Source organism: Lissotriton vulgaris, chromosome 1_1, assembly GCF_964263255.1.
Source record: "Lissotriton vulgaris chromosome 1_1, aLisVul1.2, whole genome shotgun sequence".
Classification (NCBI taxonomy): domain Eukaryota; kingdom Metazoa; phylum Chordata; class Amphibia; order Caudata; family Salamandridae; genus Lissotriton; species Lissotriton vulgaris.
In genome coordinates, this window is record NC_141685.1 from 1,585,919,956 (window position 1) to 1,585,943,526 (window position 23,571).

The following is a 23,571-nucleotide window of genomic DNA, read 5'->3' on the forward strand; positions in this document are numbered from 1 at the left end:
TACAGTTCTCATTTTATTTTTTAATTTCAAGTCCCAACATGTTTCTTTCCATTGACAACCAACAGGCAAATAAAAGTATCTCTCTTTGCAAGCCAAAAGTGTGATCCCAAACATTGGCAAGAAATGTAGTCTGGGTCCGAGCTTCTAACTGAGAGCCTAACAGCAATATACACGTACCTCTGAATATACTTCTGCTAATAAAATCATTTGAGTCTAAGTTTTTATTACTTAAAACACAGTATCTTGCCTACTTTTTCTTTTCGTGCCCGCACATAAACACACCTTTTAATTACCTGTGCTCCGCGAAACCTAACAGCAAAAAAATCACCGAAATCCGCTCTTCAAGCCGAAGGAGTAACGACTGGCTGCGCGCGCTCTGTTCGAGCAGACGCCGCCATTTGCACGCCAAGAAAGCGTAAGAATGCCGTTGTTGCGGCTTCCATGTGGGCTATTATTTGAGCATCTCCTCCCCAGCCTCTGTTTAAGCCTGTTCATACCAGAAATAACTGACAACGTTTTTATAAGGACATATGTTGAGCTGCACAACCGACTACGAAGTGACGTCAAGCCGCAGGCCAGCAACATGCGCTACTTGGTATGTGGAAGGCGCGCAGCCGCCGAGGCCTACAGCAGCGCCAGCGTGTCATCAGCTATGAGGGGCTAGCAGCGTGTTCCGTGGGAAGTGGAAGGAACTGCAGAACACTAGAGTAAGGGCATGCTAAAGCTTCAAGCTCCGATCTCTGTGATATAACACGGACTCACAGGGCTTTAAGTGGGATAAAAAACTGTGCCGGGTGGGGGGACTCTAAAAGGTGCGTGGCCAATGTAAATTAAGCGCGTGGCTTAAAAACCGGTGTCATCATATTATTGTAAAGCCCAGCCCTCTCTATTAATGTTTATATTAACACCCTTTCGGCTCTTTTCTATATCTGTATATTCACACAATTTCATCAGATGAAAACATTCTCTTGCCTATTATTGAGTTACCATATAGAGCAAACTATCACAACATATTCATATATCAAAAATATATTACATATAAGTTGTCGAAGCAGTGTTTTGGCGGTGTGCAGCTGGTGTACCCACCTTCTTTAGGACAAAGTATTAATAGTAATTAATTCATCTAAAAAAAATAATAAAACCATATTTCAAATATACGGGCAAAGAAAGACCAGCCATAATTGCATCAACACATGCTCAATGCATACAATACCCAGTACTTATTTTCTCACCATTCTTACTATTACATTTGTTATCAACTCACCATCTATCGTAACTCATACACATCAATTTCATTATCCTATCATACAAATTTTTCTCAGTATTCATGCTTAATTTCAACTAGTACAAAAGGGGGTGGTGATGGACGGAGCATCTGAATCAATCAAACACTCACACCCAGTCAAAAGATCTGGGTTTAATTCATCACCATTCTTTAGCCCACTCTTTTGACTGGGTGTGAGTGTTTGATTGATTCAGATGGTCCGTCCATTACCACCCCCTTTTGTACCGCTTTTGGCCGCCATATGTGTGGCAGGGTATGCTTAGACGTGAGTCCCTTGCTCACTTTGCCACTGGATTCAAGCAAGCCGGGCTGAAGACGGCTGGAATGCCAGAAACCGGTCCTCGGAAGCTTGTTTCCGGTCCAGGGAAGGCATGGCTTTACAGTTCGGGCTGCACTGTTCCCATGAGGCACAGGGTCAGACTGATTTGCATATAGCCATGTCTGAACTGGGGTGGCAGAGTGGGCTAAATAATGGTGATGGATTAAACCCAGATCTTTTGACTGGGTGTGAGTGTTTGATTGATTCAGATGCTCCGTCCATTACCACCCCCTTTTGTACCGCTTTTGGCAGCCATAAGTGTGGCAGGGTATGCTCAGACGTGAGTCCCTTGCTCACTTTGCCACTGGATTCAAGCAAGCTGGGCTGAAGACGGCTGGAATTCCAGAAACCAGTCCTCGGAAGCTTGTTTCCAGTCCAGGGAAGGCATGGCTTGGCAGTTCGGGTTGGACTGTGCCCACGAGGCACAGGGTCAGACTGATTTGCATATAGCCATGTCTGAACTGGGGTGGCAGAGTGGGCTAAAGAATGCTGATGGATTAAACCTAGATCTTTTGACTAGGTGTGAGTGTTTGATTGATTCAGATGCTCCGTCCATTACCACCCCCTTTTGCACCGCTAATTTCAACTAGGGGCTTGTAATGTAAAGGTGAAATGATAATTTTATTAGGTGTTGGTAAGAATAATTCTTCATCACCCATCATATAGTATTGCTATTTGGTATGTGACAAATCTGTCCCTAATTAAAAATAACGTACCTTTGGGTTGCTGTAAACTGTTTTCCCTTTCTGCGTCTCAGCCATTCATCCTGTCCCTTCGCTTTCTCTGATACAGGGAACCTGTTTGGGTATACTCTTCTTTGCCCCCATTTTATATTCGTTCTGCAAAGTTTCTTATAAGACTTACATTCAAATAGAAGATGCCTTCAAAAGATATTGTTTCACAATGGTCACCCTTTCGATTTCAGCGTTGATTAACTTCTTGTTCATACCAGACATCTTAGCAGTTCAGATCAGGGGGGAAGATGGGGCATGTGTGGATCTTTTTAATGTCTACGCCGGTGGGTCTAAGGCTGGCTGTACATGGACCACACTACGCAAACGGAAGGACCTTCTTGACTCTAAGGAAAATCAATCCCCTCTAGTAGTTGCTGGTGACTTCAATGTCACTTTTGAACCTTTAGGGCAGGAAGACTTGTGCGATAGTAGGGAGGAAAATGAGCTGTGGCTCGTTCCTCCCTTGGATCTAGCCCCTATTAAAAAATGGTCCCAAATGGCCTTGCGACTCAATGCACTAACCCTCGAGTTTGGCCTGGGGGCTACTAACCGCCGCACTGAACCTGACAAATATGTGGCAAGTACCTACAACCAATCCACTAATACAAGTCGTATTGATTATTTCCTGTTGGATCTGAGACTGTGGCCCAAATTAATTGATATGGTAGTAGGAACTACTACGGATAGTGACCACAATCCCCTCAAATTCACTATGACTTTACCTTGAGCCAAAAGCCTATCCCTCCCAAACTTCACACTCACAACTAGGGAAGGATGCCCTACCAACGACAATAGAGAACTTCAATGGGTACGCAAAGCCATGGATACTGAGAAACTAGATTTAATTAACACTGATCTGGAGACTAATACTAATCAGATGCTCAGACTACTGGAGCCCCCGGGAGATTTGGATAAGATAGCTCATTGCCACACCAATTTCTTTAGTCAGCTGGCCTTATATTTTAGAATATCAGGACACACTCAACGTGCCCCTAAGAGCTCTAGGCCTCAACATTCCGGGTTCAATCGAGAGTGCAGGAATCTGAGATCTAAACTGGATATTGCTATTCTAGCTAATAATGTGGCTGTAGTGAGGGAAACTAGGAGGTCCTACAATATAGCTTTAAATGAAGCCAAAAAGGAATGGGAAATAGATTGCTGGTTGTTGATCAGTGAAGCTTGTCGCAAAAACAACACACAGCGATTTTGGCTCTTAGTGACCAGGGGTGATGCAGTACGACCTCAGCCACCCAACAGTAATGTTGCTATTGATGCCTGGCACCGTCATTTTTCCTTATGATACACTGGAGAGTTTGAGCATGCTAATGAGGCCCTCTGGCCTGAATTCAATGGCCCCCTGACAAATGTTTTTTTTTTACCTTATCAGATATAAGGTCCAGCATCAACTCAGTTGTTAGATCTAAAGCCCCTGGGCCGGATGATATTCCTGGAAATATATTTCTCTGTAATATTGCGAATTGGTCTATCTATATTCTCACTTTGGCCAATGGTATTGCAGCAGACTCCACAATTCCAGCTTCTTGGAGGGGGGCACAAGTAATTCTGGTGTTCAAGAAGGGTAACCGCTCGATGCCCTTGCATTACAGACCGATTTGCTTGATCGATAGTGCTCAGAAGGTCTTTGCCTGTAAACTCCTTGCGAAAATTCAACAAGGACAATAAGTGACAACATTCTGTCTCCTTATCAAGCAGGATTTAGACGGAAAGTAAGCACTATTGATCAAGTTTTCCGCTTTCTGTTATTAGCTTGGAAGACTATGACTATTGGCCAAGGAAGCTTACATGTAGCATTTATTGACCTAAGGTCTGCATTCAACCTTATCTCTAGACGCAGACTATGGTGTGTTCTGAAGGAGATGGGCCTCCCCTACAAAATACTAGCTTTGGTTGTTCGCCTTCATGAGTACAACTACGCAAGGGTCCGTTGGGGTAGCCAGGGCCAACTGAGTGACCCGATTAGGGTGGACAGGGAGGCCTCCAGAGAGGCAATGTTGGCTCCTACCCGTTTCTTACTTTTTATTAATGGCGTTGTATAGCATCTTGCTGACAGTCCAGAGAATGCGCCCTACACTGGGGGGGGTTGGGTGGGGGGCGGACAAGGGTAAAACATTACTCTTTGCTGACGATACCCTGATAGTCTCCGAGACCCCTAGCGCCTGCAACATCTTTTAAAACGCTTTGAATCCGTTTGGGCACTGAGAGGTCTCGAGGTTAATACCTCGAAGACCACACTTTTAATGCTGAATCCTCATAGATCTTTTAAGGGTAAGCTGTTTCTGGATGGGACACCTCTCGAGAGAGTAAGCACCTTTGATTATTTGGGTGTCACACTCTCTGAAGATTTGACTTGGAAACATCATATTAAGAGGCGGGAACTTCCAGCACAGGAAAATCACAGGGACCCTGATCAAAGAGCACAAGACCTCATTGAGTAAGCCAATAGCTGCCTCTCTTTGCATTTACGATGATAAGGCTGTGGGTGCAGCTTTACATGGGGCTGCACTCTGGGGGTTTGACAAATTGGACGCATTACTTGCAACTGTAAATAAATAATTAAGATCATTATGCTCACTTCCCCAGAGCACTCCCCTGCATCTGATGAGATTAGACATAGGCAGAACCTCAATTGTAGAAAAAGCGCAGTTAGGACCCGTACTCTGTTGGCTTCACCTAAAAACCACCTCTGAGTTACATCCATATGCTGCTGCCCTGGATGAGATATATGCACTTGATCGCTTCGGGAAATTGGATGGATGAATAAGGTGAAGTCCATGATCGCAACTATAGGGTTGAAAGGCGCATGGGACACTAAAGACCAAGAATTGTTACCAAGTAAAGCCCTGATCAAGAAGCAATATTGGGACTGGGTGGCACAGTCTTCTATTACTTGTCCAACTTGAGGCCGTTTGATACTTGATTTTATGGAGTTTAAGTTGGCAGGTGCCTTTGAACAATACTTGGAGACTATCACAATTCCCCAGGATAGGAAGCTTTACATACAATTCTGATTTAGCTCCCTTCCTGTAAACACCTTCACAGCCTCCTGGGGCCTGTTCCCTTCTGTATCGCCCCTTTGTCCAGGCTGTGCCCTCGCAGCTGAGTCAATCAGCCATATTTTCTTTGTATGCCCTAAGTACCAGCTAGCAAGAACTAAGTTGTTGGCTCCAGCATGCAGGCAGCTTGGTACCTGTTGCCATAGTGAAGCCTTGCGCATTTTAAAATAGGACTCAAGTCTTTTAATAGTTTGTGCAGTTGCCAAATTTCTTGGTAGGATGTGGATTAACAGGAGGTCAGTGATTAAATTACAGCCATTGTTATTGTTTTTACAGAATTGTTTTTATATTGTTTTATTTATGTATATAACAATTTATGGTTTGGTTTGTGTTAGGAATGGCCCTTTTTGCAGGGTTATCCCAAACTTTTTGCTTCATCTTCATATTTTTTCTTTACCTGTTTTCTTTGGTTTTAGGACTCTGGGCGCTTTATCACTGCTGATCAGTTCTAAAGTGCATATGCTCTCTGGGAAATTGTGTAATGGATTGGTGATTCCATGATTGGGTATTTGATTTACTAGTCAGTCCCTAGTAAAGTGCAATGTGTGGGCCCAGGGCCTGTAAATCAAATGCTGCTAGTGGGCTTGCAGCACTGGTTGTGCCACCCACACAAGCATCCCTTTAAAGGTAACCCAGACCTGCCACTGTAGTGTCTGTGTGCAGTCTGGTACTGCCATGTTTACTTGGCACTTGCCAGGCCCCAACCTTTCCTTTTTCTACACGTGAGTCACCCTGAAGGTAGGCCCAAGGTACCCCTGTGGGCAGGGTGCTGTGTATGTTAAAGGTAGGACATGTACTGATGTGTGTGACATCTCTTGGTGGTGAATTATAGTGTATTTCGTTTTTCACCATTGCAAGTATGCCTTTGGACAGAATAGGGAGTTTGTTTATACCATCTTATAAACATAACAACCCCTGGGAACAAGGTAGAAAAGTACATTTTAGTATGTCCGGACTCAGAATGTTAAAATGCATCTTTTAGTAAATATGATTTTTACATTCTGTGTTTGAAAATACCACTTTTAGAAAGTAGGTATTTTCTTGCTTCGCCATCCTGTGTGCCTCTGCTGGGTTTGTAGATTGACTGTCTGGCTTCTGGATGACAGGGTCTGGAGAGGGTTAGTGGCTCCAGAGAGCCTGATGGGTCAGGGCTGGGCTGAATAGACCTGGGTTGCATTTAGAGTAGTGGGAGGAGATTTCCTTCCACCTGAATGGGCCTTGGCTGCCTTGCACAATGCCATCTCCACCCCCTGCCAGGAAGCTGCACCAGTAAGGACAGAACTGGTTTGGGCTGGGTACAGACACTCTCTGCCTTCAGAGAACAAAGGATTTGGTGGTATAAATATTGGGGCCAAGACCCCAAAACTTTAGAACTCTTTTGGACCAAGAAGACTACCAAGAAGAAGAGCTGGAGAAACTGAGAGGAGGAACTACCACTTTGATGTGTGCTTTGCTGTGTTGGCCTGCAGTGGCTGCTTCTGTCTTGGCCAGTGAAAGGACTGGACTTGAACTTGCTGCAATCTCTTTTTGTGAGTTTCTCCAAGGGCTTGAGGTAGAGCTTGCCCCTGTTCAAGAAGTCTCAGGAACAGCAAAGACTTCAAGTTCTTCTGCCCTCAGCACTGGGGACTGTGTGTTTTGTGCTGCAACAGAAGAAAAAGCAACCAGAGGCCGTCTATGACGCCGCTGCCGACTCCGTGTCCTGAAGGCACCGCAGAGGGCACCGCCGCCAAGCTGCACCGCAGCCCTGGTCTCACAGACGACGATGCCACCGAGCCACTGCTTGCACTGTGACCTGCGGGCACCACACTCCGCACCGTCTAGCTTCACATTGTCTCCCTGGTATCCCCGACGACGACGCTTCACGCGACTTTGCCACCGCTGCTTGCACCTTGATTCGAGGGCACCGCTCGTAAGTTACACGAGGCACCGCCCTCATCCCGCACCGCAGCCTTGGCCTACCGATGCTAGCACCATCGAGTCCAGTTTGTCAGCCGACGACAGCATTTCAGCAACGACGCCGTCGCTGCTTGCACCGTGACCTGCTAGCACCACAAGGAGCACCGCATCACTTGGCACTGCAGCCCTGGTCTCTCCGATGCTGCTGGACGACCGTCACCAAGCCGCTGCCTGCACCGCGACCTGAGAGCACAGCACCGCTACACTCTGCACCGCAGCACCCGATGCCAGCTGACGCCGGCTCCCCTGACTTCAACCGCGAGGAGTTTGATCTGCAGCACGTGGGGCTTCAAGGGCCCAACGACTCCTGCTTCGACCTCCAGAACCTATGCCTGCGGACACCTTGCTTTCGGAGCTCAACGAGAGGTCGCCAGCGCCCTGCATTTCTAAGGGTACTGTTTTGTGGGTCTTATCGACACCTTAGCTAGCCCGCGACACTGCAGTCAGCCAGAACTGTTTAGATTTGTTGTTTATGATGTCGTGTAAGCCCCAGACAGAGCTAGCGACGTCAAGGAACTTTATTTCAAGGTGTAATGACCGGATTCTCAGGACAGGCAGCTCACCAACCGTGGCTAACCCAGTCGTCACGTAACGACACTCTTCTCAGGCCACTATTTACAAGATATCTAGAATACTCACCTGAGAAAGTGAAAAGAAGCTATTTACAAGCCTGTACAATCAAAGATACCACTAACATCTAATGGATTCCATATCTTATCCGATAGTTACCTCACTTTATCGCTATATTTATAGTCCTGTAAGACTGTCTCTATCTTTATAGTCCCGTAAGACTGTCTCTATCTTTATAGTCCCATAAGACTGTATCTTTAACGTCACCCGACGATATCTTTATCTTATCTTTATCTATATCTTATCTTTAACGTCACCCGACGATATCTTTATAGTCTCACGACTGTCTATGCTATGTGGCGTAGCTCTATCAACAATTTGGGCATTCCTGCTTAAGAGCCGATTTCCCTTCACCAGAGAGGAATCACCCATCTCTCTGTCAGCAAAAAGGGGCCAGACCTTCCTCCACAGAAACTAAGGGCCAATTATATGTTCTGTCTTGCAACCATCCTTGATCCTGAGTAGTGTACCTAGTTATCAACAGTTACCCGCAAGTGGGGGTGTCTCCCAACCCTCTATACATCAGCATCTGGTTAAAAAGGAACCCTTTACTCTCTCTCAGAGACAATAAACAAACAGAATTTGACTGGGGTCTCTTTATTACAATGACAAGGATCTAAATGACTAATGCTCTATATAGCGCAATGATAGAATGCAATCACCAACACATACATTTATATAAAGAACTGAAAAGTAAAGTGAATAATCGTGGCATATAAATAGATAGCTGAAAGAAAAGTGATTAATTTTGACAAATAGATAGCTGAAATAAAAGTGATTAATTGGTAACAGATATAATAGAAACATTTTAAGAACACCTCACCCTATTAAGAATGGTCCAACTCTCTGTCCCTCTCTGGTGGAATTAGGACTCTCTCCATCACCATGGCACCACCACCAACGGACCAACATCTGCTGTCTGTTCCTCTCTCTCTGGTGGAATCCGGACTCTCTCTCTCCTGCACCATCACCAACGTGCTAACTTCACTCCACTGGTTCAACTGCTCCAAAGCTCCAACTGGCAGCTCCAACTCTTCCATCTGACTGGCAACTGCTTCAATACATTCTGACAAACTGGCAGCTCCAGCTGCCAGTTCCAACTCCAAAGATCATCTCTGACTGCTTCAACTCCAAAGACCAACTGACCGTTCTCTTCAGTTCCAAAAACCATCTGACAACTCTGCCTCTCTGCACTTCGATAATATAGAGTGCTCTCTAACCATGGAAATTTCCAACAGAAAGCTTCCTCCCACCGAATTCCTGTGCCAGCTCCAAGGCTCTCTGCGCAACCGCAGTGGCCACTTGCATGTTGCGTCTGGACCCAAGAGACAAACACATTCCTTCGATAAGAACCAGTTTCCACTGGCTCCTCTCTAGCACATAACAGGCTTAACTCTAAACATCACCTTTACCCTGCAAGCGCCTCAGTCAGCAGAGGCAAGACAAAAATGGCTGCTCTCTAGTTTAGGCTTCTAGGCCCGAAAAGAGGCAAAGAAGGCACAGAATCATGCCAAAGCCAATAGGCAAACCCTACAAATAGGCTGAAATAAAGGACTCAAAGCAATATACTGAGATGGCAGTGGACTACTAGTCATCACTAATCCAAATAGGGCAAATTATCCTGTCGTTACACAAGGTTATTTTGATAACTAAAGATTTCGAAGTACTGTATTGTAGATTTTTATAGTTTTTGGTCTTGTCTTAAATATATAAAATATTAGATATTTTTCAAAACTGGTTTGGTGTCCTTTAGTAGTGCTAACACTGTATTACTGCTGATTATGTGCAAATGCTTTACACACTGCTGCCTCTAGGATCAGCCTGACTGCTCATGCCAAGCTACCAAGGGGGTGAGCAGAAGTTATATTAGGAGTGCAACTCCCTAATCCTGACTAGAAGGAAGGGTCCCTGCTTGGACAAAGGTGCAATCCATTGTCAACTAGAGACCCCCATTTCTAACAGTTTGGGTGCTATTTGTAGTATTGTGCCCTCATGGTGGGTCATGCTGTTTCGTTCTTACAGTATAGACTTATGAGGTTATTGCTTATAATTGTCTTGCAAACCCTTTAATAACTTTTATCATTGTTTTAGCAATTTTGTCTAAGTGGCCACTGTTAGATGAGTCGAATTTACTGTTTTTTGTACGTGTACATCTACTTCTTTTGTATTGCAGGCACAACATTTCCTAGGTTACCATTGTATTATTGTCGATCAATGTTTTAGATGGTCTGTGATAGTTTTTAGATATCAGCTTTAGTATGTTATGCTCCTTTTCTTTTAGTATTGTATGCATTTACACTGTTTGGTCCTCTCACCATTGGTTGCAGATTATTAATTGATCCGGATTTCAATACCATGCAGTTATTAACCTCCTTATATGGGTATTTAGATGGACTGTGATAGTTTTTAGTTACCAGTTTTAGTATGCTGCTTCAGACTCCTTTTGCACTGAACGCATTTGCACTTTTTGGTCTTACCTGTGTTTGCAGTTTATTAATTGTTCTGGACTTTCAAAGCATGCACCTATCAATCTCGGTAGTTGGATATATAACTTGTTGGTTGTCACAACGAAGGTCTGGTTAACCTACTGTCAATGAATGTATATGCCTGTTTCAATTCTTTATGTACTGTATGCGTTGCACTTTTATAATCGTAATGACCGAAATTAAGTTATTGTATTGTACTCGTTCATACCTCAATTTAGCGTAACAGGAATCGTTACGCCTACAGGGGATGAATACTTATTATTGGAATCCTATTTATATTTTCCTCTATTTACTTGTCAATACTCGTAGCCTAACTTGTAAGCTCACCTTCCGATTCACTCGTTTAATACATGCACAACCGAATTCTTTCATTTTCGGCTGGCGTTCTTCAATGCAGTGGACTTTCCTTTCCTCTTTTATTTACCAGTTTTTCTTTGTATGGGGCTTTTTTATTTCCTTTTGCGCTCGTGCTCTGTAGATATTAGAAAAAAAGCACATATATATCTCGATTGACTCAAACTACAGTTCGATTATTGCTGGAGTAAAATCATAATATTCTTCTATTCTCATTATTTAAAGTCGTTTATGTCTCCTGCAATCAATCCATTCTATTCAATTTAGTTACTTATTTGAATTGCACTCAACGTACTTACAAGATCGATATTTCTAACTCCCACTAACAATGTTCAAACAACTCTGTTATTAACACTATTTACATGCTATATCTTTAACACAATTGGACCAGTCGGCAAATTGGCTAACCTTACTCCACCCTTCGAGATGTACAACAAAAATACAGGTTTTTATAAAAAAAAAATTGGGGGGTTGTAATGTTATCCCTCCTTATGTACTGAATATTTCAAATGCCCGTTCATTATATTCGATTTAATTACTTAATTGGATTACACTTGACTAAATTTATGGCAATCCATATTTTTATCTCCCAAATAGTTCTGTTCAAACGGCCATGTTTATTAAAAATATTTATGTGCTTTGATATCTTTAACGAAATTAGACTGGTTACCAAGCTGATTAATCATACTCCACTCTTCAAAGTGTAAAGAAAAAGTGCAGGTTTTTTGTAAAGATGGAAGTTCGCTATCCCGCCTTATTTACTTAATATTTAAAACATCCTCAGTAGTGTTTAATTTGTGCCGGTGCTTTCTGGTGCTTAGCACCGGCACTTACTTTTCAGGGGGGAGTCTACACCAGTCTGCACGACTGCACGTCGCCGCATATGATGACATGATGTTATTATAATTAATACTGACTGCTCAGTGACTCATAGTCGGCGCAGGCTGGTTCTGGGTCTCCTGAGTCCCAGTGTGCTTCGGTTCAGTCAGTCAGTGTGAATGTGAGCCAGACAGTACTGGAGCCTGTCAGTCGGAGCAAAGCAGTTGCTCGCTGCATTCATCATTAATCATAATAATGATACTCACTTGACTCATGGCATCATCATGGCGGCCGCAGTGTCGCGCGGGCGTAGCCCTTAGTTGAGTGGACTGTTGTGTTGCTGGTGGTGGGCGGGACTCGGGAGCAGTACTGGGCGGGAGTCAGACAATGATTGGGTTGGATTTGGTTGTGCTCGCTGCACACATATTTTTTTCCACACACCGCACCTCACGAGTTAGAGCCTGTCTAACCAGGTTGAGGGCAGGCAGCACCACCACCAGGCGGCCTATCAGTTAATAAAGTGCCCCGCAGGCAGCCCCAGCTGACCACAACGAGTGTAACAAACTGTAGGTACTAAGGGACTCATTAGGATGGCGGGCGGACTTTGTCCTCCCGCCATCCCGACGTGAAGGGTGACTGCCCGCCATAAGGGCGGGGGTCCCGTGGGGCAATTAGGATGCGCCCGCTACAGTGGCAGGCAGATCCCGCATATTTAACATTGCGGCAGGTGGTGGTGAAAGCCCTGCCCGCCGCAATGCTAAAAATGCATGTTGCACATTCCAATGCACAACTTGACAGACACCGCACAATGCCTGCCACATTGTCTATTGAAATGCAGGGGGTACCATAGGTACCCCCCCCATGTGCACCCCCACCCCTCAAAGTCCCTGGGGGCCTGCAACGGGCCCACGCAAGCAATTCCCGCATGCCTTTCCTTGGCGGCAATGCAGCCACGGAAAGGCATATTTCCGCCCCATAGTAATATGGCTGGCGGTCTCTAACAGACACCGCCAATATATTGAACTCTTTTCCGCCCGGTTGACTTGTTGACCGGGTGGAAAAGCGGCGGACGGTCTTTCCATCCGCCACGGTCCCCCCTCGCCATAGTAATATGGCAGGGAGGAAATGGTTAGCGGGCGGGGACAGATCTCGGGCGGATCTGCCCGAGATCGTAATGACCCCCATTGTATCAGTCAGACAGACATCATCATGCCATACCACATGCGACATGCAGCCCAGCCCCAGTCGGTGGTGGCGTGTCGGGCACCGGGGTAGTTAGTAGCTCCGGCAGTCCAGCTCCATTCGATGACGCACTGTTCCTGGCCCTGCACCGGCCCACATTTATTTAATTCATCATTTATATCACACGGTTGTTAAAGAAGGGAAGGCCCTGCCCCTGCAAGTATCGTTTTATCCATGAAATTCGATGATGATGCATACTCGCTGCATGCTCCTGAGTCCTGCCTGGGCTCAGCTGGCTCGGCCTAGTAGCGGCCGCTTGCAGTGCGTACATATTATAGCGCTGGCCGCCCAGGGTACGCATACGCATAATATATCACAATAGGGCCATTGAACGGCCGGGGTTAAGTTGTTCGAGAAGGCCCTGCCTGCCCCAAGTATCCTCAGCATTCGATTTAAACACTGCACTCTGCTTGGGCCGACCTGGTTTGGCCTAGTATCAGACGCCAACGCCGTAGTCAGGTCCAGTACACATTATTATCACGATAGGCCGTTGTTAAAGTTAAAGGCCCTGCCTGGCCGCTGCCTTTGAACTTAGTAGTATCCTCAGCTCCTCCCCTCCTAAACAGTTTACTGACTGCTTAACAGTTGCTTAGTCCTTATTGGCTATCTCGGTTCAGAGCCGGCACAGAGAGTTGTTCTGGCCTGGGTCTCCCAAGTCCCGGTGTGCTTCGGTTGAGCAGAGGTCAGCAGCCCCCCTGGCCGGGTTACGTTGTTAAATGCCAGGGGCTGTGCCGCAGGCAGCGCGGCGCGTGCAGATTTGTTACTGATTGCCACCACGGAGAGTTTACCCACATAAATCTTCGTAAAATCCGACAGAAGCTGGTGGCAGATAATAGAAAGTCACTCCATTTCACGAATGAAGAGGTCTATACTACTTTGTGGTGAGTTCGAAAGGCGCTGCCTATCGCGGCCATGAAGCGCTTTACCCTGTTGTGTGGAGGGAGCATTAACTGCTCGTGGAACAAATGACATTTAGTACGGCAATTTGCGTGGAACAGGAAATTTAAAATAACTCCTTATTTTGATGAGACGGAATGTACAGACACACCAGTCATGAGGTTGTAAGGAACTTTCCATCTGCCTTTGAACCATCTGTGCCGTGTGTAATGTCAGATGCTAAATAACCTAGTCTCTTTTTTTATTGGTAGAGTTACTCTAGTACTTGTCAATATTATAGTGTGTGTTTTAGGGAGTTCCTGGCAAAGCCCCCTCCCTCCCAAACACCAGTTGCGGGTGAAGGGTAGTGCTTTGAACGAGGGGGTAGGGCAAATTTATTGAGTCGCTTGCTTGTTGATGTGGTGCAGGTGGGTGGTCAGTTCTCTGAGTGAGTTTATGGGTGCATTTTTCGGGTTGCCAGCACTTAGGAGAGGGGGCTGGTAGCCAGCTCTCTCAGTAAGTGGAGGCCTATTTTTTTTTTAGCGAAATCGGCCCACAGTAATGTAATGTAATGTAATGTGTCTTGTAAAGCGCACTGCTGCCCTGAGGCGTTGTGGCGCTGTAGACCGCTGGGGAACCCGTCCTGGCTATCCCTGTGAGATGGTCCCTACTGGGTATCTCCAAGGTGAAACCAGGCATCCCCGGCGAATGTGGGGGGCCGTTGTGGAGATGAGGCAAGCTAATGCCCAGAGTTGCCCAGTGTGATCCCTGGTTAGAGTAGGCACCGAGGCGAGAATTATCGAGTCCGCTGACCCCTGGTCCACGACCCTGTCGCGTCGGGAATTGAACCCTGGTCCCGGGCCGTTCTCTGCTTCTGGGTCTGCCGCCTCTAACCAGTGAGCCACACCACTCCACAGTAAGAAATCATAAGGCCCCTGTGCAGTCTGCACCAAGCCCATGATGCTGCCAGCCTCGCCTTCTGAAGTCCCTTCTGGCGGCCTCAGCATGCGCACTCTTTACAAGTGTTGAAGCATGCACTGCTTTTTTTCTCTTTTTAAAATAAACATCACCCCACCTCCAAGGTCGTCATTCAATCTAGTAGCGCAAAAGCACTACAAATTTAACTGCACAGGTGGTGGTTGCTATGCCTTACCGCCGTGACCCCAGCCCTCGCGCTGGCATGCATTTGCATAATATGTAATGCTTTTGATGCATGCATAAGCATTAAATAATATGCTGCCCTGCCTTCCATGGCTCGCTGTCATCTTGACACGTATTTACATATTATTTAATGCCTAATTCTCAGTGTGGAACATAGCATAAACTTTAAGTAATATGCAAATGCATGCCCACACTTCCCAGTATGCAGGTGTAGAAGTGAGATTCCTATCAGTCTCACTGGTGCAGGGACACCCTTTAGTCTACGGGTTCAATAAATGAGGATCAACACTGAAGTGGAACAAAACACAAGTTTATTATATCTCATGAGATGAGTCTCATCACTCAGACACTGCAAAGACCGAAGGGAGGGGGATAACAAGTACAAGTTTACACATGGCATTTAAACTTTTAGGTGCCTCTTGAAACTCACTGAAATCACTTTGTCATTGTTACATAATGCTTACACAACCCCTTACAAAACCCCTTTGTATAATGCTTACATGTTGAACTGTTGAATCCTGATAAACCCCTACCCACGTCATCTTTGTAGATAGGCAAGGGAGGTTACAGGCGTTGGTGGGCAAACAGATTTGACATCTGTGCAAGTAGGCCCTTCAGCAGGGCAGGGCTGCTTACTCTGACACACAAGCATTATCAGTACAACCAACTTTCAGTGAACACGTAACTTCTGACTTAATGAAAGTCCCCACAGAAATGCAAAAATGGGGGCTGGTAGACAAAATGGAAAAGAAGTAGAGGCTAACTTAACAGAATACATTTTTAACTGTTCAACAGTCCCTCCTTTTAGACTCTACTAAACACATTTTATCTAATTAAATAATAAAGAATATATATATTTCAGATACATAAACTTCATGAGTACCGAAAGCATAAAAGAGAACATATTAACCTACTTAGTGATATAATCACTATGACTACATTATTCCTCCACTTCTAAATCTGATCCTTTTGCTAGTAGGTTATTATCATCAACTGGATAACATGCTATATTTAGCTCTTTATTAAACCTCTTGTATCAAAGGTAAAAATCTCACTAATATGTGCTGCCCATAAAACTCCAAACCAAGCCGTGTGAAGCGTTCCCCCCTTTTCCTGGTGTGCAGGCAACAATCCACAAACCCAACAATCAAAAATATGATCAATACTATGCGTATAATGCAACATTTGAATAAATGAATTGTTCTGGTAAGAAAACCTGTTTCTTATCTAACTGTGAAAGAGTGAAATAATAATGTGCAGGGTAGATGTTGGGCATACAAGTGTATGCATAGGAAATTACACATGTAGGAACCAAGCTATTTCACAAATATTCATAATGCTATATAAACTTGCTGCCAAATAAATGAATGTCCATTTAACTTTAGTCTCTCTTGACGTAGGGTGGTAAATATCCGGGCGTTCTTCCTCCATGTTTGGCATCCAAAAATCAACAATGTCTTTAACTGTATTGTCTCTAAAAAACGCTGCACGAAAAAAAATTATTTTTCAAAAATGTCTATAGTTTATGTCCAATACATATATCAGTCAATGGGGAATTTCATAAAGAAAGCAAACATTTGAAAAAAACAGTATTTTCACCTCAATCAAAGTCCAATCTAAAAAAGTAAAAACAAAAATCGTTGAATAAATCCATAGTAATGAAAAAGAAAGTCAATATAGCAAGAAAGATCGTCCACAAGTTCTTCCCCTACAGCCCGAAGGATCTTTAAATAGATTGCTTTCTTTTCAACAACTATTTCTGGGCCAACTAGTGGAAAGTTCAGATTCTTTTTCCAACCCTGGACAGAGTAATGTACACAAGGATAGTATCAGCAGTTTTCTGCACCACAAATCTTCTTCTTTCCATTCAAAGATTCTTTTCTCTTCAGGTCTTGACAGTTCTCAGTTATTTATTTCAGCATTTCTTGACTCTTTGTTATCAGCTTACCATCAGGGTTGCTCATATAATTCAAACTTGCATTACACAGTTCATTCATTGTGTCATTCTGTACTTTTTCCATGAATTTTGACCATTCAGATGCTGAGACACTCTGACAGAGCACCATCAATCCTTTGCACGTTTTCAATCCAAGCTTTTCACTTTTATTTTCAATTTGATCAGTTTCAGACGTTTCAGCTGGATCAGTGACTAAATAGCGAGGGATAGAATATCGACTATCCAGAATATCAACGCCAAAATATCGAGGGACAGAATATCGAGTCCCAATCTAACAGGTAAGTACTAAAATATTGAGTACAAAATATCATTGTTAAAAATATAGATAACTGAAATATCTTAAAATGTAAAAATAATAAATGTAATGTAAAAAAACATTTTAATTGTTTTTTACATATATATTAACTTATTACTAATAAAAAATAAATATTATTCTTAGTTATAATTTTTTCATTAAAAAATATAATCCTATATATATATATATATATATATATATATATATATATATATATATTCACTGAAAAAACCATAGGTTATAGACCATATATAGTTAGGGATTAGCATTTAAAAAACCTTATTTTATTTGCACAAAACCATTGAAATTCCATATATAGTTAGTTGCACTAACTATATATCACGGACCCGCAATCCACTGCTAATGATGTCACATATTACATCATTCATGACATGGTCAGTGACATCACTGATGACATCTCAAATGACATCACTGATGACATCACTGATGACAACACCCAGTGACTGTATGTTTCTGTAAAGTTAAAATATGTCTTACATATTGAAGAATGAGTGGATGTATAAGTGTCTGGATGAAGGATTTAGTAGGTGCATGACTGACTGTATGAGAGAATGATTAAATGTGTCTCACTGAGTGCATGGGTTAGTGATTAAAGTGTCTTAATTTGGCAATCAATATTTATGTTCTTCTGTAAACTGCTGCATGTTTAAATCAGTAGCTATATCAGTAACTATATGGGTTATTGAATGGTTGCCCAAGTATTTGTATGGGAGACTGAGTGTGTGTGTGGGTGGCTGGGAGGTGTATAACTCTGTGCATAGATGTGTGAGTGGTTGATTCCCTAGGTGTATGGGTTCAAAAGTGCATGTAGAAACAGCTGTATGGACAGTTGACTGTGTGCATGAGTATATTGGTGAGTGAATGGATATCTCAGTTCTACATGTCAAAGTAAGTACATATGTAAAGCACACTCCATGTGAGAGTTGACATATATAAATAACTGAACATAAGAGTCAGTGAATGTGAGAGTGGCTGTATGAATCATTGTGAACTTGTATCAAGGATTGTATAAGAGAGTAAATATGTGTTAGTATATGTTTGAATAAGTAAGGTGTGTATAACTGTATAGTTAAGGAAATGGAGATGTGATTGATTCTTTGCATGACTGAATAGGTGTGTGAGTAACTCCATGGATGTGTGACAGTCTGTGAGTGCCTGTTTACACTGAGTGTATCAAAGGTTATATTAGAGTCTGAAGATGTATTATCACATAAATGATATCATCAGTGATGTAATCAGTAATGTCAAATGAGATGTCAGTGATGTCATCAGTGATGTCATTTGAGATGTCATCAGTGATGTCATCAGTGATGTCATTTGAGATGTCATCAGTGATGTCATCAGTGATGTCACTGACCATGTCATGAATGATGTAATATGTGACATCATTAGCAGTGGATTGCGGGTCCGCGATATATAGTTAGTGCAACTAACTATATATGGAATTTCAATGGTTTTGTGCAAATAAAATAAGGTTTTTTAAATGCTAATCCCTAACTATATATGGTCTATAACCTATGGTTTTTTCAGTGAATTTTCAAGGTTTTGTAAATGCAAATTCCTAACTATATATGGTCTATAACCTATGGTTTTTTCTGTGAATTTCATTGGTTTTTTAAAAGCTAATATCTATAGCTGTAAAATATATTCTTTATTAAGTGACGTATCACGTAGCCCGTGAGACGCCTCATGATGCATCGCATAACCGTGACGTATCGTCTCTGCAGCGCAAACCAAACCCAAAACGTAAGCGCGCCAGAACACGCTTAAAGATATATATATATTTTTTAACCTTAATTAGACAAAATCCACACGTGCACATATCACAAACGTTCAAAAAACACAATATGTCGGACTCCCGTTACGCTGCCGGTTAGCTGCCCGGTTAACGTACCAGGAAGCACCTTTACCGCGAAAATCGCAAATTTTTTTTTTTCACCCCCCAGGGAACTTTAATAGCCCCCTCATCAATCCTAGGGGTTCAGGAGGGGTCTGCCTTACCCCTTTCATTCATTTACACCTTTTTTTTTTCCACCTCTTGTCTCTCGATCCCACAGAGAGACAAGATGGCGGCCGCTCCAGACTGTTTACAATGATAACAGCCAATCAGCTTCTCCTCAGACTCCTGTTACACTGCCGATTAGCTTCCCGGTAGCTGCCCGGTTAGCTGCCCAGTTCGCGTACCAAGACGCGTCTCTACGGCGAAAAAATCGGATTTTTTTGTTTGTTTTTTTTTGGCCCCACGTGGTTTTATAATATCCCCCTCATAAATCCTAGGGGGTCAGAAGGGGTCTACCTTGCCCTCTTTCCTTCATTTCCCCCTTTGTTTTGGCCTCCTCTTGTCTCTCGATCCTACCGAGAGACAAGATGGCGGCCGCTCCGGACTGTTTACAATATTGACAGCCAATCAGCTACTCCTCAGACTCCCGTTACACTGCCGGTTAGCTTCCCGGTTAGCTGCCCGGTTAGCTGCCCGGTTCGCAAACCAAGACGCGTCTCTACGGCGAAAAAATCTGATTTTTTTTTTTGGGTTACACTGCCGGTTAGCTTCCCGGTTAGCTGCCCGGTTAGCTGCCCGGTTCGCGAACCAAGACGCGTCTCTACGGCGAAAAAATCGGATTTTTTTTTTTTTTTGGGTTACACTGACGGTTAGCTTCCCGGTTAGCTGCCCGGTTAGCTGCCCGGTTCGCGAACCAAGACGCGTCTCTACGGCGAAAAAATCGGATTTTTTTTTTTTTTGGGCCCGGCGTGGCTCTATAATATCCCCCTCATCAATCCCAGGGGGTCAGGAGGGGTCTACCTTGCCCCCTTTCCTTCATTTCCCCCTTTGTTTTGGCCTCCTCTTGTCTCTCGATCCTACCGAGAGACAAGATGGCGGCCGCACCGGACTGTTTAGAATGTTGACAGACACCGGAGAGCCAATCAGCTTCGCTTTGCAAAGTTCCGATACGCGAAAAGTTCGCGAACCGGATCGCTGCCCGGAGCGCTGTTACAGATATATATCTTGATTTAAACGTTAATTTCTCAAAATCCACTGAAGCACATATATTGAGACCTAGCAAAGGCACATCGGGCTAACAGTCCCTACAATTTTGCCAAGTTTCGTGGAAATCCATTCAGCCGTTCGGGCTAAAAGTGAGTCCAACCGCCCTATGGAAATTAACATGGGAAAAACGCGTTTTGGGACCCCCCTTTTTTCTCGGCCCCCCCTTGACGAACCCCCCCCAAATTTTCAGGAGCTGCTCAGAAACAAAATGTGCCATTTTCCTGAAAATTTCAGCCGATTCCGTCCACAAACGCCAAAGTTATTAGACATAGAATTTTCAAAAGTCCCATAGGAAAAAAATCCTAACTATATATACCTACTGGCTATCGCCAGTAGGTAATATATATATATATATATATATATATATATATATATATATATATATATATATATATATATATATTTATATATTTATATGGAAGAAAGAGTTGCCCCATGGTGGGAATGCACTTACGGGTAGGAATTAATGCCACCGCAAGGGAGCGAGCCGCGAACAAAGTCCTTTTCTGCCAGACGCGTTTCGGGCCAACGCCCTCTTCAGTGGCAGACCATGTGATAAGACGGCAAGCGGCAAACACCAGTAAATACCCACAGTAATTATACGCAGGTGTAGCACCTGAAGCAATGCTTTCTGGGACTGGTAGTTTATAAGTAGAACCCAAGTGGGTCGCCGCCGCCATTCACATGTAAAAAAGTATTAAAAGGATTGCCAATGTCCCCGCAAGCACCCCGCAAGTAAAAGGCACCTCCCGTACCACAATACGCTGCCCAAATGAGGCAGCTGTGGACCCGCAGTTTTTCGCGGTAGTGCAAACCCGCGATTGGGCTGGCCGCTAACAAATGGAAGAAAGAGTTGCCCCATGGTGGGAATGCACTTACGGGTAGGAATTAATGCCACCGCAAGGGAGCGAGCCGCGAACAAAGTCCTTTTCTGCCAGACGCGTTTCGGGCCAACGCCCTCTTCAGTGGCAGACCATGTGATAAGATGGCAAGCGGCAAACACCAGTAAATACCCACAGTAATTATACGCAGGGTAGCACCTGAAGCAATGCTTTCTGGGACTGGTAGTTTATAAGTAGAACCCAAGTGGGTCGCCGCCGCCATTCACATGTAAAAAAAGAATATCAACGCCAAAATATCGAGGGACAGAATATCGAGGGACAGAATATCGAGTCCCAATCTAACAGGTAAGTACTAAAATATTGAGTACAAAATATCATTGTTAAAAATATAGATAACTGAAATATCTTAAAATGTAAAAATAATAAATGTAATGTAAAAAAACATTTTAATTGTTTTTTACATATATATTAACTTATTACTAATAAAAAATAAATATTATTCTTAGTTATAATTTTTTCATTAAAAAATATAATCCTATATAAATATAAATATATATATATATATATATATATATATATATATATATGGAATGGAATGAGAATTTGTAGAGCGCGATGGCTACCCAGGGGCGTCCCAGCGCTGTAGAAAACTGGATAGTTGAGCAGAGGAGGGGGGCGTGGGGTTCGTAAGGAACAGAAGGGGTTAGGTGGTAGTTTTATTAAAAAGCCACGTTTTTAACAGCCTTCGAAAGGTAAGTAGGTTGGATTCTGACCTGATTGAAAGGGGAAGGGAATTCCAGATCTTGGCCAGATTGTAGGAGAGCGAGCGGCCTCCGCATCTAGCTCTTATGCGTGGTACAAAAGTGAGGTGAGAGGTTGCGGATCTGAGGGGCCGGGAAGGGTGGTAGGCTTCTACCAAAGGCTGGTTTATGGCGGGGCCCGTTCCCCAGTAAGAGCGGTGTGCAACGCACATGCTCTTAAATTCTATCCTAGCACGCACAGGGAGCCAATGAAGGTCCTTCAGTCTCGCCTTGACTGAGGAGCGGCGGGGGAGGTTCAACAGGACTCTTGCCGCGCAGTTTTGAACAACTTGTAGTTTGGCGAGGGTGGACTGTGGGGCGACAAGATATAGGGCGTTACCGCAGTCGAGACGTGACAATATTAGTCCTTGGACCATGATCCGTCTTGAGTGAAGCGGGAGAAGGGGGAGAATCTTTCGGAGTAGTCTCAACAGCCCAAAGCAGGTGGCGGCAAGTTTGGTGGCTTGATAGTTGAAAGTGAGGTTTTGGTCGAGCCAGATGCCCAGGCTCTTAATTTGGTCTTTGGGTTGTGGGGGGCTGCCTAGACAGAGGGGCCAGATGGTATCAATGGATATGGTGATGTTATTTCCAAGGAGCATTACCTCTGTTTTATCCCCATTAAGTTTTAGACAGGAGTCTGACATCCAGGTTGCGACAGCTTTTAGGCATTTATGTAGGCTGTGGTGAGAGTTGAGAGGGGGGTCCAGTGCCACCACCAGCTGGGTGTCGTCCGCGTAGGTGACAATTTTCACCCCGAAGGGGCGGACGACATCAGCTAGAGGACGGAGGTAAACATTAAAAAGGGTTGGACTCAGGGAGGAGCCCTGAGGCACTCCACAATTAAGCGGTTTACTAGAGGAGGTGAACTCCTTTTCGAATACCCGGAAGGATCTGTCTGTGAGGAACGATTCTATCCAGGTAAGCGCAGTTCCTGACACCCCTATCATAGCAAGCCGGTGGAGTAGGATGCCATGATTTACAGTGTCGAAGGCGGCACTCAAGTCAAGTCGATATATATATATATATATATATATATCCAAAATCGATTCCAAACAATACAAACAGGAATGTCCAGGCCAGCTTTGCAGTTATCCAAGAGCTTTTATTTTTAGCTCCTACTCAACGCGTTTCGAGGTAAAACCTCTTGATCACGAGCGTGAGTGTGAGTGACTCTCTTGCTTAAGTATGGTCACATGACCTTCAAAACAACATAGTAAACAGACTTGTGAGACAGTCACTAGGCATTCGTTGGTAAATATTGCAATGGTAAAGTTATACGCAAATGCAAATAAAATTAAATATAAATACAAAGCACATATTATTCAAATGCTATGCGAAAAGAAAATAATAAATGCATCAAGAATGGAAAGGCAATCATTTCCGTGGACATTACATTATTTCATCATGTAAAGTCTCAGCAATTAAAATCTCATACATTATTGCGGCGCATTCGTAAATCATAAATGGCTCTGCAGTGATTTACATGGTGCATTAAGGACTATTCAATCTCAGTCCAAGGTGTGTCACCTCGATTTCAGTCGTCCAAAACAGCAATGAAACACGCATTCATACAATCCTAGTAACAGAAGCATGTTGCTGTTCATGAACCTGGGCACATAGACATCCTGTCTGTCTAAAATTTGCCTTTCAAATGCACCAACAGAAAAAACAGAA

The 23,571-nt window shown here is 43.8% G+C and overlaps 1 protein-coding gene across 1 annotated transcript in view; it reads left to right on the forward strand.

Moving 5' to 3' along the window:
• The first annotated feature begins 421 nt into the window (after window positions 1-421).
• Window positions 422-23,571, forward strand: part of LOC147750843 (GLIPR1-like protein 1) — a 462,095-nt gene continuing 438,945 nt past the window's right edge. The window contains exon 1 of the mRNA XM_086931421.1: window positions 422-595. Coding sequence (XP_086787547.1) covers window positions 422-595 — 174 coding nt within the window. The remainder of the gene's footprint in view (window positions 596-23,571) is intronic.